This window comes from Pelodiscus sinensis, chromosome 22 (genome assembly GCF_052426305.1).
Source record: "Pelodiscus sinensis isolate ZL-2025 chromosome 22, ASM5242630v1, whole genome shotgun sequence".
In the NCBI taxonomy this organism is placed as follows: domain Eukaryota; kingdom Metazoa; phylum Chordata; order Testudines; family Trionychidae; genus Pelodiscus; species Pelodiscus sinensis.
Genome location: NC_143073.1, coordinates 25,576,709 through 25,602,109, shown reverse-complemented (window position 1 = coordinate 25,602,109; position 25,401 = coordinate 25,576,709). Strand labels below are relative to the sequence as shown.

Genomic DNA, 25,401 nt, shown 5'->3' with positions numbered 1-25,401 from the left:
GCTTGAGAAACGCTGGTATAAAGCCAGTGGCTGGACTGGAGACAGGTTGCCCTGGAAGGGGGCAAGTAACCAAGTACAGAGGAGGTTGGTGCAGGGCAAGGAGCAGGCGGGTTGGGGAGGGAGGCAGTAGAGGAGGGCGCACTGGTGAACCCAGAGGTAATTCCCAGAACAGCCAGCAGGAGGCGCCATGGTGGGACTCAGACTCACAGAACCACAGGTGGGCAGAGACCTCAGGGGGCATCAAATCCAGCCCCTGCCCAAAACAGGAGCAGCCCAACTCAACCAGCCCAGCCAGGGCATGTTCCCTGCGCACCCTGATTTCTAGGCCTTTCATCAGGGGCCATTTCCTTGACTTGATCCGGCGCCTCCTGACTGTGAGGAGGGGACCGAGCGTCCTGCCCTTACGCACCTGAATCCGAACCTGGGGTCCGGCCGCCCTGTACCCTGTGTGACCCGCGACCCCTCCTCGCCCTCCAGGGAGCTGGGATCACCTGTTCCCCTCTTCCCATTGTCGGCAGCAGGAGGGAACAGGCTGGCATTGTGTGGGGCCAAGGAGCGGGCAGGGCCAGGGAGGGGAGCTGATATCGGCAGATGTTATCTGATCAAGCCAGAACCTTTGACCAGCTGCTGCCTGGCATCAACACGGGTCCCTGGCCCGGCTATATAAGTCAGAGGGTGCGACATGCACCAGCCGGCTCCGAGCAGGAGGCACAAGCGACGGGTCCGGCTTCTCCGCTTGGCCAGCGAGGCCCCCGACGTCGCCCCCGGCAAACGTCTCCCTGCGGAGCCGATGGTGAGTGACAGCCCTCGGGTCTGCGGGTGCTTGGAGACTGGGCCTCACTCCGGTTCCACGCCCCACGGGCCGCGTGGAGCTGACCCCGTCTGATCTCTTTGCATCCCCTCGGGGATCACACCCCGGCCACAGACTGGGCCGCCCCTCCTCTGATCTCCGTGCAGCCCCTCTGGGATCACCCCTCAACAGGAGACTGGGCTGCATCCGTGACTCCAGCGCCCATCGCCTGCTCCCGGCACCATGACGGTGTCTCTGGCCGCCTGCCTCCTGGCTGCTCTGCTGGGCACCGGTGAGTGGGGCTGGGCCCCCCATTTCCCACCTTCGCCAACGCGCCCACAGCTCCGAGCCGCCCGCCGGGGGCCCTGCTTGTGAATGTGGTTTAGCGGAGGCGGGTGTGACAGCGGGCGGGGGCGGGGGGGGAGCCGGGGGCCGCACAGTCCCTGTGGCAGCGAGGGCAACATCCGAGGAAGCAGGAGGCGATGGACCCTGCACATCTCTGGACACGTGTCCTGGTCCCGCCTGTCAGCGCCGGCCGGGGCCAAGGACACTCCCGAGGGGATTGTCCTGGAGTCTCTGGCCCGGAGCCAGTTTCCGTCACACGAGGAACAGACGCAGCGACGCAGGCTCCAGACAATCCAAGCGGCGATGCTCCGGCAGGGTCCCACTGGGGGGAGGGGCCGTGGTTTCTGTGTCGGGGGGGGGGGGGTCACAGAGGACCCGTCGGGGGTGACTCCAGACACTGCACTTCACTGCAAACGCGCCCCGGTTCCCCACGAACTGAGCCCCCCTCTTCTCGCTCTGTCCCCAGGGGCCGGCCTGCAGTGCGAGGTGTGCGCCGCGGTAGGACAGAACTGCTCGGGCAGCCTGCAGCCCTGCCCCGCCGGGCAAGACTCCTGCGGCATCTTCCTCTCCGAAGTCACGCTGGGTAGGTGGGCTGGGGGCTGGCGCCGGGGGGGCTCAGGGTGCCTGGGCTCTGCTCTACCCCTCCCCCGGGGCCGGAGCGGGCTAGCTGGGTGGAGCATCTCCTGTAGCTGCCCAGGTGATGAACCAGCCGGGGCCCCCTGGGGATGGGCCAAAGCCAGCCCAGTGGGTGGGAGCCGCCTGGGCCAGCCAATAGGAAATGCCGAGGGGGAGGGTGTGGCCTAAGCCCCGCCCCCCACTGAGAGGTTGGGTTTGTAGTACGAGCTCTGGTTGGGCACCGCGGCCGGGAGGCTCTCGCTGGAATCGGGTGTCTGGCACAAAACGCTCGCGGAGGAGACCCCAGCAGGTGGGGGGCACATCTGCCCTGCCCCCCTCCATGTAGCCACTGGTGGAAATTTCACATTGGAAGGGCCTTGCGGGTAGGAGATTCAGGGCCCCCAGGATTCAGCGACAGCTCAGTGAGGGAGAGGTGGGTGATGGATCTAAATGCCGGCTCAGGGGCTGAAATCACTTAGTCTAACCACGCATTATATGTCAATGCCCCGCCCCGTGCCTCAGTTTCCCCACAGTTCGAGACTAGCTAATAGCCCAGGGCCGTCATCGTGAAGACGAGCGGGGTGTTAATGGGGTGCGCATGGAAGGGGAATCAATCTCCGGCTTTTCCTCCTGAGCAGGGGAGATAAAATCCCAGACCATCCTGAAGAGCTGTGTGTCGCCCAGCCAGTGCACAGCTGGCCCCAGCTCTGTGCATTTTGGGATGGGAATGACAAGGACGGGCATCGCCTGCTGCACAGGAGACTCCTGCAGGACAGTCAACGTCACACGTAAATCTCCCCCTCTCTGCCGTGCCTCCTCCGGCCCTGAGCATCCCCCACTCCTGGACCCTCCCCTACCTGCCTGAGCCTGGTCCTCCCAGCCTCCAGGGGGCCCCATGGAATAACACTCAGAGCCTGGGTGGGTGGAGGTTTGTGGGTGGGGCTGCAGCTTCCCCTCCAGGGGTGAGCCCAGCTGATCACACTCGGGTCCAAGGATCCCAGCTGCAAACCTCCCCCCTGCCCCTGTTGTCTCTGGCATCCCCAGAGCTGCAGCGCCCCCTGCAGGGGGATCCGGGCCTGAGCGGTGCAGCCCCCAGCTGCTCTCCCTGCCCCAACTCTCCCTGGGGCTTGTCCTGTGAGCTGAGTGTGTTTGCTCCCCCTCTTCCCAGTGCCCCCGCCTGACACCAAACCCAATGGCCGCCGCTGCCCAGCCTGCTTCTCTGTGTTTGCTGGTCAGTGCAGCGAGAAGATCGTAAGTTGTACCGGATCCGAGACCCAATGTATCGAGTCTGCTGGGACCATCCGCATGGGTAACGTGTGTCTGCTTTGTCGGGGTTATTTGTCCTGTGTTGTTCTAGTCACCAAAGGGCAGAAGCTAGGTGCTGGGGGGAGGGAAGATACCGGCTGCAGATCGGAACTCCTGGGTTCTGTTCGAGCGGTGCCCTCCGGTCTCCTCCCTGGGCCTCAGGGTCTCCTCCATACAATGTTAGTTTATAGTTTCGCCTATAAACTCTTTGTGGGAGGAGCTGGCTTAGTGCTGGGACTCCTGCTGTGCCAGGCCCTGGACCGAGCACTGACCCAGACTGGGGTGCCCTCCTGTGACGAAGGACCCCTCATGAGATATGACCCTTGTTCCCAAAGCGACTGTATTCCAAAGGGGGCAAAACAAGGATTTTCCTTCCCATTTTAAAGATGAGGAAACGGAGGCAGGGAACAGTGATGTGAAGCTAGTTTTGTGCAGTGCGATCCTGGTGTCTTAGCTCACCACCCGGCCACCTTGCTTGATGATCCCACTGCTGACACCAGTAGTGAGTTGCTGCTTTGTAGATGAGCGGTGGGGCTAATCCTGACCTTATCCAATCTGGATGTCGGTGGTGGGCTCTAGTTTCGGGCTCCAAGTGACTTGATTATTGACATACCAGGACTCTGTGTCAGAGCGGACGGAGGAGAAGGGGGAGGCCATCCGAGGCCAGACAGTCTGGGAGGAGCACAGCCAAGGGGAGATGGAGGATGGGGGTGGAGATGATGTGGCCTAGTCCAGACTGAGGACCGAGTTACTGCTTTCCATCCCATACTCTCCCCTCGCACGCAGGTCAGAGCTCAGTACAGACCGTCATGAAGGGCTGCGCATCTGAGTCTGCCTGTGCCCAGTTAAAAGTGGATCCAGGGACCGTTGCAGGGATCAGTGTCACTGTGACCACAGCCAAATGCACAGCAGCCCCGAGCGCGATGGGGCTGGCTCTGGGACTAGCGGGTCGCCGGCCTCCTCCTGAATCTTCTCTCCCCGCTTCCAATGGCAACACTGCACTGAAATGCATCCCATAGCCTGCCTTACCCGCTCTCCCCACCAGGGGGCCTCAGCTCCCCGACGGAGTCATCTCCCCTGATGTCACTGTGCTAAATAAAACAGCCCTAAGAGAACTCTTTGGATGATTGATTGATTGATTGATAGACTGACTGATTGATTTCAATGGGAGCAGGGGATTTAATTCTCGTGGTCAGGCCATGAAGAAGCCAGGTAAGAATGTAAGAGTGTCCACAGCTAGTCCCGTGTCTTGTCTCCCACAGTGGCAAACGAGGACTCTCGGGCCATGCACAGCACACATTAATTTAGGACATACTCGCCGAATATCTCCTACTGGCTTCTGGCAGAAGGAGATTTAAGGAGACCCCACAACATGGGGGTTTGTCCCCATCCATCCTGGCTATTGGTGGCCCAAGAATGGATCTAACTCTTCTTAGGATCCTTTCATATTGTGCTCATCTGCACATCCAGTGGCAAGGAGTTCCAAAGGTTAACTGCAGATTGTTAAAAAAAATCATCTTGTTCGTCTGGAACAAATTTCAAGGGGAGAGGCCAGGTTGTGGCACGCTGGGACAGGGGGAAATATTAATTCTCATGTTCTCCTCCCGTTGTGTGATTTTCCAGCGATCTGTCGCATCATCCCTCAGTCCTCTCGTTGCCATGCTGAACAGCCCTAATCTTTTTAGTTTCACTTCCCACAGAAGCTGTTTCATGCCCTGAGATCAGGCTTAGAAAGAACCTACGGAGGTACAATGGAGGAGGTTTCTGGGGACCCCACTGAGAAGGTCAATTCAGGGTGAATTGCTTAGAGACAGGGCCCCCCCTGTATCAGGTACCAAACCAGCCACAAAGAGCACTTCTCTACCCCACACGGGCCAGCTAGAAGTCCCGCAAGCAATCCCTTAGATGCTCCCATTCACTTCTCCCCCCACCAGCTCTGCCCCTCCCGCAGGTGGGAGGTGATGAAAACCGATCTCACCGAATCCAAACAGGTTCTGCCCATCCCAACAGACTAGCCCCATTCCCACGCTGATGCATATCTTAGACCTTAATCAAAAGAGCCCTCTGGGCCATTTCTATAGAATCTAATATCTAAAGCTTTATTGAAGAAAGAAAGAAAGAAAGAAAGAAAGAAAGAAAGAAAGAAAGAAAGAAAGAAAGAAAGAAAGAAAGAAAGAAAGAAAGAAAGAAAGAAAGAACAAGCAAGCCTATGTCTACACTTCCGTATCCTGGAAAAACTCTGTCACATCCAGGGAAGGCATCTGCTCTTCCAACATTTTTTGGGAAGAGCAGATGCACTTTTTCGGCATCCCGGTAAACCTCGTTTTATGAGGAAGAAGGCTTGTTCTGAAAATGTGTTTTTTGTCCAACATTTGGCCCAGCGAAGATAGGCCAACTGTCAGAAAAGCCTCTTCCAAAAAAAGAAGTGGAAAAAGCTACGCAAATTGCAGTTCACAATTCGCATAGCTTTCCCCAGAAGAACAGGGCAGTGTAGACACTGCAAAAGAAAGAAAGTGAGAATTAAAATTGTTAGCGGAATCAGATCACACACACACCAATTGCAAAGTTCTTGGTGCCGGCTTGTGGTATACTCTGCTGCCTTTGATCCCGACTCTGGGCTACGTTGTCTGTGAGGCCATGGGCCATCTGTCCTTCCAGGCTTCAGCTCAGAGCAGAGACCCTCCAGCGGGGAGGAGCTGGACTGAAGACCAGTGGGGCGGTTCTTTTTCTACCCTATCCCACGAGGAGGCAACCCCATTGTTCTTGCTGTAAGTTTGTCCCAAGGTTCAGCCGGTCACACGGACAAGTCGCCTGACCGGGCTGGATTCAGTCCTTTTCAGGCAGCAGCCAGGGCTCCCGTGCTGGTGTGAACGTTCCCAGCAAAGCGGCTCAGCTGTGAATTGGCACCACTCCAGGTGCATTGTCAGTCAAGTGCTGGGATTTCTTGGCTAATAATCTTCTCACAATGGGCTGGCCCAGCCTCCCGGCGGTGACTCCCACAAGCAGAGCTTCCTTTGGGAGGAGACTGCCCCGTACGCAGCAGCAGCACCTCCAATCGGAGCATCCCTGGAAAGAACGGAGCGTACTGGCACCTCTGTAATGAAAGTGGCCAACAGTCGGAGTGTCTTAAAGGGGCCACGTCTCTTAAAAGGGTAACGCTGGCCCCACTGCCGTTTTCTGTTTGTTTGCTCAACAACTTTTCCCCTGGAGTACCGGCACCTTTTTTGTGACAAAAGAAGCGCTGCCCAGAAGCAAAGACTGAAATCCAAGCCCAGCACCGATTCCCACAGTTTCTAATGTGGAAATACTCTGGGCATGTACAAACAGGATCACAAATCATCAGCTTTTCACAGACCGGTCAGGGGCCCACGTGGTGCAGGATTAGGGTCACACCTAGAACAGGGGTTGCTACCATGACCTGTACGTTCCTATCACAATCCAACATCACAGGAAAGGCCCTGGGGGGCAATTAGGTACCCCAGGCCGGAGTTACACAGCCCAGGAGAACCACACTCCAGCCTCCTGCGGGGTGAGAACTCTCAGGGACCAGCTGAAGGAGCCCGGCATGAAACAGACGTGCTGGAGGCAGGGACCAGGCCCTGCAGGAGGGGAGATGTGGGGCTGTCCCAGGGGATTATTATTTACTGATTTCCTGATTTTGGAGGGCAGCCGATGAAATCTGACATTTTCTCTGGGCTGGGGTGGGATCCAGCTCTGCTCTTGCTCAGCATTTCCTGCACAGGGAGAGGGAACCGCGGCTGACGGACAGAAGAAACAGACGCAGAGGCTGCGGCCGGTCACACCTGGCCTTGCACCAGAGCTGCTGCCGAGGGCATTGGGAAGGGGACGGGAAAGTCTTTGCCAGCCTGGTAGAATCTAAATGGGGCTGCAGGTTCCTGGTTCTCCTCCAGGCCCGGGTCCCTGTGTTCCGCTTGGCATGGAAACGGGGCCTGACGTGAGTGTCAGTGGAACTTTTGGGTACTTGAAAGCTGCTCTCACGGCCCATCTCCACCTGCTCTTCCTCAGACTGAAGAAACCCAGCGTTTGCCATTTTCCCTCACTCGCTCTGATTTTTAGGCCTTTCATCAGGTGGCGTTTCCTTGACATGAACCAGCTCTGTCCCGAATGTGAGGAGGGGACGTGAGAGTCCTGCCCTTATGCACCTGAATCCAAACCTGGCTGCCCAGGAGCCCTGTCCTTAGTGTGACCCGCGCTCTCATCTGATTCCTGGCAGCAAGGGGAACAGGTTAGCATTGTGCAGGGCCAAGGGACAGGCAGGGCCAGCGAGGGGAACAGATGTGGGCAGATGCTACTTGATGAAGCAAGAACCTTTGAACAGCCGCTGTCTTGCATCACTGCCAGTATTCCAGCCGGGCTATATAAGCCAGACAGCGCGACATGCACCGGCCTGCTCCAAGCAGGAGGCACAAGCGACGAGCCCGGCTTCTCCACCTGGCCGACGTAGCCCCCGGCAAATGACTCCCTGTTGAGCCGCTGGTGAGTGACAGCCCTCGGGTCGTCCCTCCTCTGATATCCTTGCAGCACCTCTGGGCTCACACCCGGCCACAGACTGGGCTGTCCCTCCTCTGATCTCCTTGCAGCACCTCTGGGCTCACCCCCTGGCTGGAGACGAGGCTGCATCAGTGATCCCAGCCCCAATCGCCTGCTCCCGGCACCATGAAGGCGTCTCTGGCCGTCTGCCTGCTGGCTGCTCTGCTGGGCACCGGTGAGTGGGGCTGGGCCCCCCATTTCCCAGCTTTGCCAAAGGGCCCACAGTTCCGAGCTGTCTTTTGGGGGCCCTGCTCATTAATGTGGCCAAGCAGCGGCAGAGGGCATCCAGGTGACGGCAGGTGAGGGGGGAGGGCCGGGGGCCGCACAGTCCCTGTGGCAGCGAGGGCAACATCCGTGAAAACAGGAGGTGATTGACACTGCACATCACTGGACACGTGTCCTGGTCCCGCCTGTCAGCGCTGGCCAGTGGCCAGGGACACTCCTGAGGGATTTTCCTCCAGTCTCAGGCACGGAGCCGCTTTCTGTAACAGGAGGAACAGATGCAGCGACGCAGGTTGCAGGAAATTGTAACGGCGATTCTACAGCAGGGCTCCCGTTGTGGGGCGAAGGGCCATTGTTTCTGAGATGGGGGGTGGTGCTGACCCAGCCACTGCCTCTCACCTTCCCGCTCTCTGGGGCTCCTCACCGCCCGGTCCTGCTGAGCCAGCTCCCTGGTCCCCCCAGCTGAGGTCCCTGGCCCCCAAGAAGCAGCACAGACACTGGACCACTTCAGGTCCAAGGAGAGGGCAGTTTGGGGCCCAGGTTCCTGGGATCCCCCTCCCCAAATGGGATCAGACCCCGAAGGATTAGGTGAGCCCCTCTAGCAATGAAAGGGGGGATGTGCACACCGGTTGCCCCCAGGTCACAATTCCTGACACTGGGTGTGATAGAAACACAAGCGATGGTACTCAGTAGGAGCAGGAGGACTGACTGGGAACAGGCGAGAAGAGGGAGGCAAAGCAGGTGACAAATCGGAAGAAACAAAGCGCTTGGGTAACTCGACACCGAAAGCTCAGGCCAAACTGACTCTCACTCACCCAAAACCACTTTCTCAGCTGCCTCTCCAAGCCGCCCGGGGTCTCTGGCTCCTTCCCTCGGGGCAGCCCCGCCAATACACCCCGGCCCCTGATTCTTTCCAGGTGCTTTTAGGAACAGAGGCGGCTCCCCCAACCCCCGCTCAGGCTAAAGGACAGAGGAGGTTTGTGCCAGTTGCTCCTCCAGCCCCCGACGCATTTGCCTCCGTTGGCACGTTCCCACCCCACAAAGGATTCCCCGCCCCGCACGGCTCATTGCGCACAGTGAGACCGGGCGAGCCAGCGGGTCCTGCGGTGAAGTGGGAGGGCGCCACGAAATATTTGGCACAAAGCCCCTTGGCTTTACGTACCTTCCTTTCCGGTGGGGCCTCGTCCTGTGCCTCAGTTTCCCCACAAACTGAGCCCCGCCCTCTTCTTGCTCCGTGCCCAGGGGCCTGCCTGCAGTGCGAGGTGTGCTCTGCACTAGGACAGAACTGCTCGGGCAGCCTGCAGCCCTGCCCCGCCGGGCAAGACTCCTGCGGCATCTTCCTCACTGAAGTCACGCTGGGTAGGTGGGCTGGGGCCTGGCGCCGGGAGGGGGGGGGGGACTCTGGGTGCCTGGGCTCTGCTCTACCCCTACCCCGGGGCCGGAGCGGGCTGGCTGGGTGGAGCATCCCCTGTAGCTGCCCAGGAGACGAACCAGCCGGGGCTCCCTGGGGATGGGCCAAAGCCAGCCCGGTGGGTGGGAGCCGCCTGGGCCAGCCAATAGGAAATGTCGAGGGGGGAGGGTGTGGCCTAAGCCCCGCCCCCCACTGAGAGGTTGGGTTTCTAGTACGAGCTCTGGCTGGGCACCGCGGCCGGGAAACTCTCGCTGGAATCGGGTGTCTGGAAAAATACGGTGGCGAAGGAGACCCCAGCAGGTGGAGGCACATCTGCCCTGCCCCCCAATGTAGCCACTGGTGGAGATTTTCACATTGGAAAGGCCTTGCGGGTAGGAGATTCGGGGCCCCCAGGAGTCAGTAACAACTCAGTGGTGGTGAGGGGGGTGACGGATCTAAATCAGAGTCACACCGAGGGCAGGTAAGCGGGGAATTTGCCTCAGGCCCCGGGCCCCACAATATCTGAGGTCTGAGATTTTTTTTGTGGAAGGGGCCCCCGAAATTGCTTTGCCCCAAGTCTCCTCAATCCTCTGAGTGGCACTGATCGAAATGCCGGCTCCGGGGCTGAAATCGCTTTGTCTAGCCTGTAGGATGTTTCATTGCCCCTCCCCGTGCCTCAGTTTCCCTGCAGTTCGAGGCTGACTAATAGCCAAGGGCTGTCATCGTGAAGAGGAGGGGGCTGTTAACGGGGTGGGCATGGAAGGGGAATCAATCTCAGATATTTCCTCCTGAGCAGGGGGGATAAAGTCCCATAGCATCGTGAAGAGCTGCGTGTCGCCCAGCCTGTGCACAGCCGGCCCCATCTCTGTGCATTTTGAGAAGGGAATGACAAGGACGGGTGTCGCCTGCTGCACGGGAGATGCCTGCAGGACAGTCAACGTCACACGTAAATCTCCCCTTTTCAGCCAGGCCTCCTCGGATCCTGTGCATCTCCCATGCCTGGACCCTCCCCTACCTTAACTGCATGAGCCTGGTCCTCCCACCCTCCAGGGGGCCCCATGGTATAACACTCAGCGCCTGGGTGCGTGGAGGTTTGTGGGTGGAGCTGCAGCTTCCCCCCAGGTGTAAGCCCAGCTGATCCCACTCGGGTCCAGGACTCCCTGCTGCAAACCTCCCCCTGCCCCTGCTGCCTCCAGCATCCCCAGAGCTGCAGCGCCCCCTGCAGGGGGATCCAGGGCTGAGTGGTGCAGCCCCCAGCCAATCTCTCTGCCCCAACACCCCCTGGGGCTCCTCCCGTGAGCTGAGTGTGTTTGCTCCCCCTCTTCCCAGTGCCCCCGCCTGACACCAAACCCAATGGCCGCCGCTGCCCAGCCTGCTTCTCTGCGTTCACTGGTCGGTGCAGCGAGAAGATCGTAAATTGTACTGGATCCGAGACCCAATGTGTCGAGTCTACTTGGACACTCTACATGGGTAACGTCTGTCTGCTTTGTCGGGGATATCTGTCCTGTGTTGTTCTTGTCCGCAAAGGGCAGAAGCCAGATGCTGGGTGGAGGGAAGATACTGGCTGCAAATTGGGACATCTGGGTTCTCTTCCAATGCTGCCTTCCGGCCCCTCCCCATGCCTTCCTATGTCTCCTCTATCCATTGTCAGTCTATACTTTCATCTGGAAACTCTTTTTGGTAGAAGCTGGTTTAGTTCTGGGACTCCTGCTGTGCCAGGCAATGAACCGAGCACTGACCCAGATTGGGGTGCCCTCCTGTGATGAAGGACCCCTTATGAGATCTGACCCTTGTTCCCAAAGCAGCTATGAACCAAAGAGCACAAAACAAGGATTTTCCTTCCCATTTTAAAGATGGGGAAACTGAGGCAGGGAGCAGTGATGTAAAGCTAGTTTTGTGCAGTCCGATCCTGGTGTCTTAGCTCACCACCAGGCAATCTTGCTTGATGATCCCACTTCTGACACCAGTAGTGAGTTCCTGCTTTGTAGATGAGCGGTGGGGCTAATCCAGGCCTGATCCAATCTGGATGTCAGTGGTGGCCTCTAGCTTGGGGCTGCAAGTGACTTGATTGTGGACACACCGGGAGTCTGTGTCAGAGCGGAGGAGAAGGAGGAGGCCACCCTGGGCTAGACAGTCTGGGAGGAGCAGAGCCGATGGCGAGATGGACGATGAGCGTGGGGCTGGTGTGTCCCTGTCCAGACTGAGGAGTGAGTTACTGCTTTCCATCCCCTGCTCTCCCTCCTCACGCAGATCAAAGCCCACTATGGTCCCTCATGAAAGGCTGCGCATCTGAGTCCGCTTGCGCCCAGTTAAAAGTGGATCCAGCGACCGTGGCAGGGATCAGTGCAAATCTGACCGCAGCCAAATGCACAGCAGCCTCAGGCGTGGCGGGCCTGGCTCCGGGACCAGCCGGGTTCCTCCTGCCAGCCCTCGCCGGCCTCCTCCTGAATCTTCTCTCCCCACTTTCACACTGAAATGCACCCCGCAGCCTGCCTTACCCGCTCTCCCCATCAGGGGCCCTCAGCTCCCCGACGGAGTCACGTCCTGTGATGTCGCTGTGCTGAATAAAACAGTCTGGAGAGCAAACTCTTTGGATTATTGGTTGATTTCAATGGGGGCAGGGGATTTAATTCTCATGGTCGGGCCGTGAAGAAGCCAGGTAAGAACGTAAGAGGGTTCACAGCTAGTCCCCTGTCCTGTCACCGACGTGGCAAACCAGAACTTTGGGGCCGTGCACAGCACAAGAATTTAGGACAGAGCGAGCCTGAGGTTCCCTCCTGGCTTCCGGGAGAAAGTGATTTTGTGACCCTCCAGAACATGGGGGTTATTTGCTGATTTCCCGAATTTGGACGATTTTGGGGGGCAGCTGATGAAATCTGACATTTCCCCTGTGCTGGGGTGGGATCCAGCTCTGCTCTTGCCCGGCATTTCCAGTGCAGGGGAAGGGAGCCACGGCTGACAGACAGAAGAAATAGATGAGGAGGGTGCATCCAGTCACACCCGGCCTTGCACCAGAGCTGCTGCCAAGGGCATTGAGAAGGGGACAGGAAACCCTGGTGCCACTTTGCCGGCCTGGTAGAACCTCGACGGGGCTGCAGGTCCCGGGTTCTCCCCCAGGCCCGGGTCCCTCTGTTCCCCTCGGCGTGGCAACGGGGCCTGACGTGAGTGTCAATGGAACGGAGGAGGGGAAGGACCCCAAACTCCTCAGAGCCTTGGCCCTGCTCCTGCCCAAACGCACCAAGGATTTTCTTAGGGTTTTTATAGACACTAGCAATGGGGAGGGGGCGCCTCTCCCCGTCCTGAGCTCCGCCCCTCCTTGCCCCGCCCCTGCCCCACCTCTTCGAGCCCCCTTACTCTGCCCCCGCCCCGCCTCTTCCCTGCTGGAGCTGCCCAACCTGCACCTTCCCTGCCACCGCTGCTGGCGAGTGGTCGGAGGGGGAGGCGGTGCTGCAGCACAGGGGCCCTATGCTGGATCCAGCGGAAGAGGAGATACAGGGGTGGGTGGAGCTGGGAACAGAACTCAGGTGCCTTGGCTCCCTGCTCCAAGCGCCTAACCCCTCCCCCAACATGGCTGGGAAAGAACCCGGGGTCCTGACAGCCACTGTCATCACTATCCCCCTCCCCCGGCTCTAGGGCATCCCGGAGCCTGGGCCTGGAGGTGCCGTCCCTCTCACACCCACCCACCAGCCCCCACACCTGCATTGCCCACCCCGCCCTTCCCTGCCCCCTCTACCTCCTCCCTGGAACCCAGGCGTCCGGGCACCTCCCAGGGAAGCCAGCCTAGGGGGATGGGCAAGCTCCATGGCCCTTGCACTTTCCACCAGCACTTCCACTCCCTGCCCCTCCTCTTCCCCGCAAGGCTCTGCCCCCCAGAGCCGCCACTGCGGCCCCTCCACTTGCCTGGGTGTGGGGGCAGAGGGCTGCCACTCCCCCATGTCCCTGCTCCATGTTGCTTTTTCACTTCACTGATCACCCTTGTGACCAGCCCCCCTTCCGTGAGAGCCGGGCTAAGCCTGGGGGGGCCTCCCCCGAGCACATGCTGGTAACTGAGGTGCAGAGCCAGTGCTCCTAACGCCACCCGCAGCTGGAGAGCCCCCGCGGCTCCTCGGCTCCCCACAGGGCCCTCCCTTGGCTGCTCTGCACAGGGCCCGGGGCAGGCAGAGAACAGCGGTTGCAACAGTGTCGGGTCCCTTCCCATCAGCGCCCAGTGAGGTCACTTCCTCCCTGAGCCAGAACCTGGGAGTCCTCCCCCAGATGTAACTGCCCTGCCCCACTCCTCCCCACCGGGACCCAGCAGCCCTGAGCCGAAGGCCCCTTCCCCCTGCGTAGACTGGGCCCCACGTGCTTCTGAAACCGGGATTTCGGATTTCCAACCTCTCCCCCGACTCTAGAATGTTCCACTGTCCACCCTATGGAGCCAGGCCCCCCGGCGCCCACCTCCACCTCCCTCACCCCTGCGGCCTCCTTCTCATCGAATCCTAGAACCGTAGACCCGGCAGGGACCTCGAGAGGCATCGAGTCCAGTCACCTGCCCCCACGGCAGGGCCCAGCACCATCTCCACCATCCCTGAGAGGCGTCTGTCTGAGCTGCTCTTCAGTATCTCTGGGGATGGAGATTCCACAACCTCCCCAGGCAACTTATCCCAGTGTTCAACCACCCTGCAGGCAGGACATTTTTCCTACTGTTCACTGTCAACCTCCCTTGCTGCAGTTTCAGCCCATTGCTTGTCCTGTCCCCAGAGGCCAAGGGGAGCAAGTTTTCTCCCTCCTCCGTGTGACGCCCTTTTGGCTCCTTGAAAGCTGCTCTCAGTCCCGTCTCCTTCTGCTCTTCCCCCGACTGGACAAACCCAGCGTTTGCCGTTGTCCCTCATGCGCTCTGATGTCTTGGCCTTTTCATCAGGCGCTATTTACGTGACTTGATCCAGCTTCCTCCTGACCGTGAGGAGGGGACCCAACCTCATCGCCCGTCTGTCCTGTCCGTTGTGTGACCCGCGACTCCTCCTCGCCCGCCAGGGAGCTGGATTCATTCACTCCCCTCTTCTGATCCCTGGCAGGAAGAGGAACAGGCTGGCATTGTGCGGGGCCAAGGGACGGGTAGGGGCAGCGAGGGAGCTGATATTTGCAGACATTATCTGATCAGGCAAAAACCTCTGCACAGCTACTGCCTGGCGACGCAGGTTCCAGGCAGGTGTAACGGCGTTTCTACAGCAGGGCTCCACTGGGGGGTGAGGGATCCTTGTTTCTGTGTTGGGGGGTGGTCAGACACCACCCCTTGGGGGTGACCCCCGGGGTGCTGACACCATTGCCTCGCGCCTTCCCGCTCTCTGGGGCTTCTCACTACCTGGTCCTGCTGGGCCAGCTCCCTGGTCCCCCCAGCCAAGACCCCCCCAGCTGAGCTCCCTGGCTCCCAAGACAGTTAACCACTTCAGGTCCAAGGAGAGGGAAGTTTAGGGCCCAGGTTCCTGGGATCCCCTCCCCAAATGGGATCACACCCCGAAGGATTAGCTAAGGGGCCAGGTGCACACCGGTTGCCCCCAGGTATCAATTCCTGACACTGGGTGTGATAGAAACACAAGCGATGGTACTCAGTAGGAGCAGGAGGACTGACTGGGAACAGGCGAGAAGAGGGAGGCAAAGCAGGTGACAAATCAGATGAAACAAAGCGCTTGGGTAACTCGACACCGAACGCTCAGGCCAAACTGACTCTCACTCACCCAAAACCACTTTCTCAGCTGCCTCTCCAAGCCGCCCGGGCTCTCCGGCTCCTTCCCTCGGGGCAGCCCCGCCAATACACCCCGGCCCCTGAGTCTTGCCAGGTGCTTTTAGGAACAGAGGCGGCTCCCCCAACCCCCGCGCAGGCTAAAGGACAGAGGAGGTTTGTGCCAGTTGCTCCTCCAGCCCCCGACGCATTTGCCTCCGTTGGCACGTTCCCACCCCACAAAGGATTCCCCGCCCCGCACGGCTCATTGCGCACAGTGAGACCGGGCGAGCCAGCGGGTCCTGCGGTGAAGTGGGAGGGCGCCACGAAATATTTGGCACAAAGCCCCTTGGCATTATGTACCTTGGTGTCCGGCGGGTGGTGGGGATGAGTCACTGTCCTGTCCCGTGCCTCAGTTTCCCCACGAACTGAGCCCCGCCCTCTTCTCGCTCCGTCCCCAGGGGCCAGCCTGCAGTGCGAGTTGTGCGCCGCGGTAGGACAGAGCTGCGCCGGCAGCCTGCAGCCCTGCCCCGCCGGGCAAGACTCCTGCGGCATCTTCCTCTCCGAAGTCACGCTGGGTAGGTGGGCAGGAGGCTGGCGCCGGGGGGGGGGGGGAACTCTGGGTGCCTGGGCTCTGCTCTACCCCTCCCCCGGGGCCGGAGCGGGCTGGCTGGCTGGAGCATCCCCTGTAGCTGCCCAGAAGACGAACCAGCCGGGGCCCCCTGGGATGGGCCAAAGCCAGCCAGGTGGGTGGGAGCTGCCTGGGCCAGCCAATAGGAAATGCCGAGGGGGAGGGTGTGGCCTAAGCCCCGCCCCCCACTGAGAGGTTGGGTTTGTAGTACGAGCTCTGGTTGGGCACCGCGGCCGGGAAGCTCTCGCTGGAATCGGGTGTCGCGAAGGAGACCCCAGCAGGTGGGGGGCACATCTGGCCTGCAGATCGGGACACCTGAGTTCTCTTCCAATGCTGCCCTCGGTCGTCCGCCTCCTGTCTCCCTTGGCCTCCCCTATCCATTGTCAGTCTGTAGTTTCATCTGTAAACTCTTTGTGGGAGGAGCTGGCTTAGTGCTGGGATTCCTGCTGTGCCAGGCCCTGGACAGACCCCCAACCCAGACTGGGGTGCCCTCCTGTGACGAAGGACCCCTCATGAGATATGACCCTTGTTCCCAAAGCGACTGTAATCCAAAGGGGGGAACATAAGGGTTTTCCTTCCCGTTTTAAAGATGGAGAAACAGACAGAAAGCGGTGATGTGAAGCTAGTTTTGTGCAGTCCGATCCTAGTGTCTTAGCTCACCACCAGCCACCTTGCTTGATGGTCCCACTTCTGACACCAGTAGGGAGTTGCTGCTTTTAGATGAGTGGCGGGGCTCATCCACGCCTGATCCAATCTGGATGTCGGTGGTGGCTAGTTTGGGGCTGCAAGTGACGTGATTGTGGACACACCGCGAGTCTGTGTCATAGCGGAGGAGAAGGGGGAGACCATACTGGGCCAGACAGTCTGGGGAGAGCAGAGCCGATGGCGAGGTGGAGGATGAGGGTGGGGCTGGTGTGTCCCAGTCTGGACTGAGGAGTGAGTTACTGCTTTCCATCCCCTGCTCTCCCCCCGCACTCAGGTCAGAGCTCAGTACAGACCGTCCTGAAGGGCTGCTCATCTGAGTCCGCTTGCGCCCAGTTAAAAGTGGATTCAGGGACTGTCACAGGGATCAGTGCAAATCTGACCGCAGCCAAATGCACAGCAGCCTCGGGTGTGATGGGCCTGGCTCTGGGACCAGCGGGTCGCCTGCCTCCTCCTGAATCTTCTCTCCCCCCTTCCAACGGTGACACCGCGCTGAAATGTACCCCGCAGCCTGCCTTACCCGCTCTCCCCAGCTGGGGGCCTCAGCTCCCCGATGGAGTCACCTCTGGTGATATCTCTGTGCTGAATAAAACAGCCTGGAGAGCAAACTCTTTGGATTATTGATTGATTGACTGACTGACTGATTTCAACGGGAGCAGGGGATTTAATTCTCATGGTCGGGCCGTGAAGAAGCCAGGTAAGAACACAAGAGTGTTCGCAGCTAGTCCCGTGTCCTATCTCCGACAGTGGCAACCCAGGACTCTGGGGCCGTGCACAGCACACATTAATGTAGGACAGACTCGCGCAAGATCTCTTACTGGCTCCTGGCAGAAGGAGATTTAGGGAGACCCCAGGACATGGGGACTGCCCCGTACGCAGCACCAGCACCTCCCATCGGAGCTTCCCTGGAAAGAACGGAGCGTACTGGCACCTCTGTAATGAGTGGCCAACAGTCGGAGTGTCTTAAAGGGGCCTGTGAATGGGGCTATCATCCCCCCGCGGGTCCAAGCCCCTTCTTTCCGCCTTTTTCACAGGTTGCCAGGCAGCAATCCCTTCGGGGCTGTGGCTTCTCTCTCTGCTCTTGCCCCAAGTGGGCTGCGAGGGGGGCCCGAGCCAGCCCTCTCTACAGGCCCCGGCCCAGGGCCCTAAGGTGGGGGTGTCCTCCTTGTCCGCCACCCCCCTGGCTGACGGGGCTGACCGCCGCAACTCGTGTGACGGACCAGGCCGGGTCTGGGCACAGCCCGCAAGCGAAACTCCAGACCCCCGCCCTGGGCCGCTTCCTCAGCCCGCTCTCCCTGGTTTTCCTTCGGCACCTCGCCTTCCTAGGTTCGGGCTCCCATGCCCTTGTATTCTCCTCCTCCTCCCCCTTTTTAATAGCCTCCACCAACCCTTACACGCACGTGCCGGCATCCTTCGTCCTCCCGCCTCCCCCGCCCCCGCAGTCATTTACGGACCCGCTCCCTCTGGCATCCAAGGCGCATGCACGAGCGGCTAATAGGCCGCCACTCCCCAGACCTGCCTCCGCTGCCAGCTTTTCCCCCGACGTGGGGGCAGGGGGAGTCGTGAAGTCGCCGTCCTCCGCTGGGACCCGGTTTGGAGTCGTGCAGGGTTCCAGCACCCCCATCACAGGGTCATTCTCTTAAAAGGGCAATGCTGGCCCCACTGCTTTTTTTTTTGTTTCCCCCCCCCCGGAGTACCGACACCTTCTTTGTGACAAAAGAAGCACTGCCCGAAAGCAAACGTTGAAATACAAGTCCAGAGGTGGCCCTCACAACTTCCAGTGTGGAAATACTCTGCGCACGTACAAACAGGATCAGCGAATCATCAGCTTTTCACAGTCCGGTCAGGGGCCCACGTGGTGCAGGATTAGGGGCACACCTAGAACAGGGGTTGCTACCATGACCTGTACGTTCATATCCCAATCCAACAACGTCACAAGAAAGTCCCTAGGGGGGCAATTAGGTACCCCAGGCGGGAGCTACGCAGCCCAGGAGAACCACACTCCAGCCTCCTGCGGGATGCGAACTCTCAGGGACCGTCTGAAGGAGCCATGAAACAGACGTGCTGGAGGCAGGGACCAGGCCCTGTAATAGGGGACCTTTAGGGCTGTCCCAGGGGATCATTATATATTGTGTTCCTGATTTCAGAGGATTTTCAGGGGCAGCTGATGAAATCTAACATTTCCCTTGGGCTGGGGTCAGATCCAGCTGTGCTCTTGCCTGGCATTTCTAGCACAGGGATGAGGGAGCCACAGCTGACGGACAGAAGGAACAGACGCAGAGGCTGCGGCGTTTAGACCTGTGGTCCTCGACTGATGGTCCATGGTGACTTTTTCGGTGGTCCACAGGCACTTTGTCCAAAGTCACACAGCGCGGGCAGGCACCAAAAATCTGTCAGGAAGAAATAAATTTCAAACCAAAATGTTCATTGTCTGCTCTTTCTTATCATGTCTCCACAAGGGGGTGGTCCACAAACATTTTTGATTGGCCGGTGCTCCGTGGACTGAAACGAATTGAGAATCACTGGTCTAGACCATCCCTGGCAGGTGTCTGTCCAACCTACTCTTCAATATCTCCAGGGATGGGGATTCCACAACCTCCCCAGGCAACTTATCCCAGAGTTTCACCATCTGCCAGATGGGAAGTGTTTCCTAATGTCCAACCTAAACCTCCCTTGCTGCAGTTTAAGCCTCTTGCTTCTTGTCCTGTCCTCAGAGGCCACGGAGAACAATTTTCCCTCCTCCTCCCTGTGATGCCCTTTTGGCTAATTGAAAGCTGCTCTCATGTCCCCCCTCGGTCTGATCTTCCCCAGACTGGAGAAACCCAATTACAAACATTGGGTTTATTCTCTCACATGCTCTGATTTCTAGGCCTTTCATCAGGTGGCATTTCCTTGAGTTGATCCAGCTCCCTCTTGAATGTGAGGTCACCCTGTCCTTTGCGTGACCCGAGACCCCTCCTCACACTCCAGGAAGTTGGGTTTATTTATTGCCCTCTTCCAGTTCTCGGCAGCAAGAGAGAACAGGCTGGCATTGTGCGGGGCCAAGGGATGGGCAGCGCCAGCAGTGGAGCTGGTGTGTACATATGCTACCGGATGAAGCAAGAACCTTTGAATAGGTGCTGCCTTGCATGACCGCCAGTCCCCAGCCCATCTATATAAGCCAGAGGGCACGACAGGCACCGGCCTGCTCTGAGCGGGAGGCGCGAGCAACGAGCCTGGCTTCTCCACTTGGCCGACATCGCCCCCGGCAAACGTCTCCTTGCAGAGCCGTTGGTGAGTCACAGCCCTTGGGTCTGTGGGTGCTTGGAGACTGGGCCTCACTCCGGTTCCACGCCCCACGGGCCGCGTGGTGCCGACCTCGTATGATCTCCTTGCAGCCCCTCTGGGATCACACCCGGCCGGAGACTGGGCCTTACCAGTGACCCCAGCACCGATCGCCTGCTCCCGGCACCATGACGGTGTTTCTGGCCACCTGCCTCCTGGCTGCTCTGCTGGGCACCGGTGAGTGGGGCTGGGCCCCCCATTTCCCACCTTCGCCAACGTGCCCACAGCTCCGAGCCGCCCGCCGGGGGCCCTGCTCATTATTGTGGCCGAGCTGCGGCAGGTGTGACAGCGGGTGAGGGGGAAGGGCCGGGGTCGCAGAGTCTCTGTGGCAGCGAGGGCAACATCCGTGAAAACAGGAGGTGATTGACCCTGCACATCACTGGACACGTGTCCTGGTCCCGCCTGTCAGTGCCGGCCGGCGGCCAAGGACACTCCTGAGGGATTTTCCTCCAGTCTTTCAAGGAGCCAGTTTCCGTCACATGAGGAACAGATGCAGCGACCAGGCTCCAGGCAGTTATCATGGTGTTTCTACGGCAGGGCTCCCAATGGGGGTGAGGGGTTGTTGTTTCTGTGATGGGGGCTGGTCAGAGCAACCCCTTTGAGGTGATTCCTGGGTTGCTGACCCAGCCACTGTCTCTCACCTTCCCACTCTCTGTGGCTCCTCACTGCTCGGTCCCGCTGGGCCGACTCTCTGGTCTCCCCCAACCGAGACCGCATCTGAGGTCCCTGGCCCCCAAGAACCAGCACAGAGAAGGAACCTATTGAGGTCCAAGGAGAGGGAGGTTTAGGGCCCAGGTTCCTGGGATCCCCTCCCCAAATGGGATCAGACCCCGAAGGATTAGGTGAGCCCCTCTAGCAATGAAAGGGGGGATGTGCACACCGGTTGCCCCCAGGTCACAATTCCTGACACCGGGTCTGATAGAAAACACAAGCGATGGTACTCAGTAGGAGCAGGAGGACTGACTGGGAACAGGCGAGAAGAGGGAGGCAAAGCAGGTGACAAATCAGAAGAAACAAAGCGCTTGGCTAAGTCGACAACGAAAGCTCAGGCCAAACTGACTCTCACTCACCGAAAACCTGTTTCCCAGCTGCTCCTCCAAGCCACCCGGGCTCTCCGGCTCCCTCCCTCGGGGGCAGCCCACCCAAAAGACCCCGGCCCCTGAGTCTTGCCAGGTGCTTTGAGGAACAGAGGCGGCTCCCTGCCAATCCCTGCGCAGGCTAAAGGACAGAGGAGGTTTGTGCCAGTTGCTCCTCCAGGCTCCGACGTGTTTGCCTCCATTGGCACGTTCACACCCCACAAAGGATTCCCCGCCCCGCACGGCTCATTGAGCACAGCGCACAGTGAGACCGAGCGAGCCAGCGGGTCCTGTCATGGATTGGGAGGGGCGCCAGGAAATAATTGGCATAAAGCCCCTTGGCGTTATGTACTTTCCTGTACGGGGTGGGGGGTGAGTCACTGTCCCGTCCCGTGCCTCAGTTTCCTCACAAATCAAGCCTCGCCCTCTGCGCTCCATCCCCAGGGGCCGGCCTGCAGTGCGAGGTGTGCGCCGCGGTAGGACAGAACTGCTCGGGCAGCCTGCAGACCTGCCCCGCCGGGCAAGACTCCTGCGGCATGATCCTCACCGAAGTCACGATGGGTAGGTGGGCTGGGGGCTGGCGCCGGGGGGGGGGGGGGGGGCTCCGGGTGCCTGGGCTCTGCTCTACGCCTCCCCGGGGCCGGAGCGGGCTGGCTGGGTGGAGCATCCCCTGTAGCTGCCCAGGTGATGAACCAGCTGGGGCGCCCTAGGGATGGGCCAAAGCCGGACGGGTGAGCGGGAACTGCATGAGCCAGCGAATAGGAAAGATCGAAAAGGAGGGGGTGGCCTAAACCCCGCCCCCCACTCAGAGGTTGGGTTTCTAGTACGAGCTCGGGTTGGGTGCCACAGCCAGGAAGCTCTTGCTGGGAATCGGGTGTCTAGCAAAATACGGTCGTGAAGGAGACCCCAGCAGGTGGGGGGCACATCTGCCCTGCCCCTTCATGTAGCCACTGGTGGAGATTCCCAAAACTGCACCCTCCTTTGTGGGTGATGAATCTGAGGAGCTGTCCCGGATTGAAGTGTCATTTAGAGGAGGTTTTAGAACAAATAGAAAAGCTTAACGTTCACAAATCTCAGATACCAGATGGTATTCACTCCACGGTTCTATAAGAATTCAAATGGGAAATTGCTGAGCTATTATCTGTGGTTTCTAACCTACCCTTTAAATCAGCTTCCGTACCTAATGACTGGAAAGTAGCCAACGTGACACCAATATTTAAAAAGGGCTCTAGAGGCGATCCTAGCAATTACAGACCGGTAAGTCTAACTTCAGTACTGGGCAAATTAGTCGAAACAATAGTAAAGAATAAAATTGTGAGGCACGTAGAAGAACATAATTTGTTGGACAAAAGTCACCATGGTTTCTGTAAAGGGAAATCCTGTCTTACTAATCTATTAGAGTTCTTTGAAGGGGTTAACAAACTTGCAGACAAGGGGGATCCAGTAGATATAGTGTACAGGCAGTCCCCGGGTTACGTACAAGATAGGGACTGTAGGACTGTATGTAAGTCAGAACTGGTACATATTGTAGGGGAAACACTAGCCAGACATTTCTCCAGAGCTCAGTTTTATTCTCCCACACCTCACTTCCCTCAGTCCTTTATTCTCAAGCTGAGGTGTCTGCTGAGAAAAGCCGCTCCGCGTCTCCCTGGTCTGCTGGGGGGGGGGGAGGAGAGGCGGGGCACTAGCTTCACGTCTCCCTGGTCTGCTGGAGGGAAGCAGCTAGTGCGGGGTTGCCTCACCCCTTTTGTAAGTAGGGATCCGATGTAAGTCGGATCCATATAACCCAAGGACTGCCTGTACTTAGCTTTCCAGAAAGCCTTTGACACAGTCTCTCACCAAAGGCTCTTGTGTAAATTCCATGGCCGTGGGATAAGAGGGAAGGTCCTTTCTTGGATTGAGAACTGGTTAAAAGACAGGAAACAAAGGGTAGGAATAAATGGTAAATTTTCAGAATGGAGAGGGGTAACTAGTGGTGTACCCCAAGGGTCAGTCCTGGGACCAATCCTTTTCAACTTATTCATAAATGATCTGGAGAAAGGGGTAAAGTTTGCAAACTATATTAAACTGTTTGGGATAGTCAAGACAGAAGCAGACTGTGAGGGACTCCAAGAAGATCTCACCAGACTGAGTGATTGGGCAACAAAATGGCAAATGAAATGTAATGTGGATAAGTGTAAAGTAATGCACATCGGAAAAAATAACCCCAACTATACGTACAGTATGATGGGGGCAAATTTGGCTACGACAAATCAGGGAAAAGATCTTGGAGTTATCATGGATAGTTCTCTGAAAACTTCCACACACTGTGCAGCTGTGGGCAAAAAGGCAAATAGGATGCTAGGAATTATTAAGAAAGGGATAGAAAATAAGACCCAGAATTTCTTACTGCCCCTGTATAAAACTATGGTACGCCCACATCTTGAATACTGTGTACAGATGTGGTCTCCTCACCTCAAAAAAGATATTTTGGACTTGGAAAGGGTTCAGAAAAGGGCAACTAAAATGATCAGGGGTTTGGAGAGGTCCCATACAAAGAGAGGTTAAAGCGACTGGGACTTTTCAGTTTAGAAAAGAGGAGACTAAGGGGGGATATGATAGAGGTCTATAAAACCATGAGTGGTATGGAGACAGTGAATAAAGAAAAGTTATTTATTAGCTCCCATCATAGAAGAACTAGAAGACACCAAATTATATTAATGTGTAACAGGTTTAAAACTAATAAAAGAAAGTTCTTCTTCATACAGCGCATAGTCAACCTGTGGAACTCCTTGCCAGAGGAGGCAGTGAAGGCTAGGACTATAATAGAGTTTAAAGAGAAGCTGGATAAATTCATGGAGCTTAGATCCATAAAAGGCTATTAACAAGGGGATAGAAATGGTGTCCTTGGCCTCTGTTTGTCAGAGGCTGGAGAGGGATGGCAGGAGACAAATCACTTGATCATTGTCTTCAGTCCACCCTCTCTGGGGCACCTGGTACTGGTCACTGTGGCCATTCTTATATTCATATGTTCTTATGTAATTTTCACATTGGAAGTTCATTACGGGAAGGAGATTCAGTGCCCCCAGGATTCAGCAACAGCTCAGTGGAAGTGAGGGGGGTGACAGATCGAAATGCCAGCTCAGGGGCTGAAATCACTTAGTGTAGACTCCCAGGTTGAGTCACTGCCCCGCCCTGTGCCTCAGTTTCCCTGCAGTTTGATGGTGGCTAATGGCCCAGGATTGTCATTGTGAAGCCGAGGGGGGTGTTAAAAGGGTGCGCAATCTCCAACATTTCCTCCTGAGCAGGGGGGACAAAGTCCCAGAACATCCTGAACAGCTGCGTGTTGCCCAGCCTGTGCACAGCCGGCCCCATCTCTGTGAATTTTGGGATGGCAATGACAAGGATGGGCATCGCCTGCTGCACTGGAGACGCTTGCAGGACAGTCAACGTCACACGTAAATCTCCCCCTCTCTGCCGTACCTCCTCTGGCCCTGAGCATCCCCCATGCCTGGACCCTCCCCTTCCTTACCTGCCTGTGTCTGGTCCTCCCACCCTCCAGGGGGCCCCATGGAATAACACTCAGTGCCTGGGTGGGTGGAGGTTTGTGGGTGGGGCTGCAGCTTCACCCTGGGGGTGAACCCAGCTGACCCCACTCGGGTCCAGGGATCCCAGATGCAAAACCCTCCCCTACCCCTGCTGTCTCTGGCATTCCCGGAGCTGCAGCGCCCCCTGCAGGGGGATCCGGGGCTGAGCGGTGCAGCCTCCAGCTGCTGTTCCTGCCCGGACTCCTCCTGGGGCTTGTCCTGTGAGCTGACTGTGTTTGTCCCCCATCTTCCCAGTGCCCCTGTATGACACTGAACCCAATGGCCGTCGCTGCCCAGCCTGCTTCTCTGCTCTCACTGGTCAGTGCAGTGAAGAGACCATAAAATGTATCGGATCTGAGACCCAATGTATCGAGTTTGCTTCGACCGTCAACATGGGTAATGTCTGTTTGCTTTGTCGGGGTTATTTGTCCTGCGTTGTTCTAGTCCGCAAAGAGCAGAACGAGGTGTACAGCTAGTTCGGATTAGGAAGCCTAATCCGAACTAGCTACTCCATGCCGCGTGTAGCTGCGCGTCATGGGGTTCGAACTAGCCAGCATTTAAAAATGGTGCCGGCCGGCTTCATGCAAATGAAGCCCGGGAAATTCAAATCCCGGGCTTCATCTGCAACTGCGGATGACTATATTACCACCCTAGTTCGAACTAGCGGGGTAGTGCAGACATACCCTGTGTCATAGCGGAGAAGGGGGAGGCCATCCAAGGCCAGACAGTCTGAGAAAAGCAGAGCTGATGGCGAGATGCAGGATGAGGGTGGGGCTGATGTGTCCTAGTCCAGATTGAGGACCGAGTTACTGCTTTCCATCCCCTGCTCTCCCCCTGCACACAGGTCAAAGCTCAGTACAGACCGTCATGAAGGGCTGCGCATCTGAGTCCGCCTGTGCCCAGTTAAAAGTGGATCCAGCGAGCGTCACAGGGACCAATGTAACTGTGACCACAGCCAAATGCACAGCAGCCTCAGGCGTAGCGGCCCTGGCTCTGGGACCAGCCGGGTTCCTCCTGCCAGCCCTCGCCGGCCTCCTCCTGAATCTTCTCTCCTCCTTTCCAATGGCGACACTGCGCTGAAATGCACCCCGCAGCCTGCCTTAACCATTTTCACCACTCAGGGTCCTCAGCTCCCGGATGGAGTCACATCCTGTGATATTGCTGTGCTGAATAAAACCGCCTGGAG

At 58.1% G+C, this 25,401-nt stretch overlaps 2 protein-coding genes across 6 annotated transcripts; both read left to right on the top strand.

Moving 5' to 3' along the window:
- The first annotated feature begins 43 nt into the window (after positions 1 to 43).
- LOC106731822 (phospholipase A2 inhibitor and Ly6/PLAUR domain-containing protein-like) lies at positions 44 to 25,401 on the top strand. Of its 4 annotated transcripts, XM_089772404.1 has the most exons (6): positions 668 to 793; positions 926 to 1,082; positions 1,602 to 1,718; positions 2,389 to 2,538; positions 2,919 to 3,059; positions 25,060 to 25,386. In XM_089772404.1, exons 2-6 carry the CDS (start codon positions 1,034 to 1,036, stop codon positions 25,293 to 25,295), a joined length of 693 nt encoding a protein of 230 aa, XP_089628530.1. In that variant the 5' UTR covers positions 668 to 793; positions 926 to 1,033; the 3' UTR covers positions 25,296 to 25,386. The 4 variants fall into 4 exon arrangements, with proteins under 4 accessions (XP_089628526.1, XP_089628527.1, XP_089628530.1 ...); XM_089772400.1 differs by lacking the exon at positions 926 to 1,082 and having other exon boundaries at positions 44 to 793; positions 25,060 to 25,401; XM_089772401.1 differs by lacking the exons at positions 926 to 1,082; positions 25,060 to 25,386 and adding an exon at positions 3,842 to 4,170 and having other exon boundaries at positions 268 to 793.
- Positions 7,431 to 11,823, top strand: LOC149521884 (phospholipase A2 inhibitor NAI-like). 2 transcript variants are annotated; one of them, XM_089772405.1, is made up of 6 exons: positions 7,431 to 7,552; positions 7,657 to 7,781; positions 9,071 to 9,187; positions 10,015 to 10,164; positions 10,548 to 10,688; positions 11,469 to 11,823. In XM_089772405.1, the coding sequence occupies exons 2-6, from the start codon at positions 7,733 to 7,735 to the stop codon at positions 11,690 to 11,692; spliced, it is 681 nt and encodes a 226-aa protein (XP_089628531.1). In that variant the 5' UTR covers positions 7,431 to 7,552; positions 7,657 to 7,732; the 3' UTR covers positions 11,693 to 11,823. The 2 variants fall into 2 exon arrangements, with proteins under 2 accessions (XP_089628531.1, XP_089628532.1); XM_089772406.1 differs by having other exon boundaries at positions 7,439 to 7,552; positions 7,625 to 7,781.

Bases quoted from the DNA above. Each gene is read 5' to 3' on its own strand.
- LOC106731822 (XM_089772400.1), top strand. From the start codon at position 592: ATGTTATCTGATCAAGCCAGAACCTTTGACCAGCTGCTGCCTGGCATC. The intron at 794-1,601 runs GTGAGTGACAGC...CTCTGTCCCCAG, and splicing joins GTCTCCCTGCGGAGCCGATG to GGGCCGGCCTGCAGTGCGAG. The intron at 1,719-2,388 runs GTAGGTGGGCTG...CCTCCTGAGCAG, and splicing joins CCTCTCCGAAGTCACGCTGG to GGGAGATAAAATCCCAGACC.
- LOC149521884 (XM_089772405.1), top strand. From the start codon at position 7,733: ATGAAGGCGTCTCTGGCCGTCTGCCTGCTGGCTGCTCTGCTGGGCACC. The intron at 7,782-9,070 runs GTGAGTGGGGCT...CTCCGTGCCCAG, and splicing joins GGCTGCTCTGCTGGGCACCG to GGGCCTGCCTGCAGTGCGAG. The intron at 10,689-11,468 runs GTAACGTCTGTC...CTCCTCACGCAG, and splicing joins TACTTGGACACTCTACATGG to ATCAAAGCCCACTATGGTCC.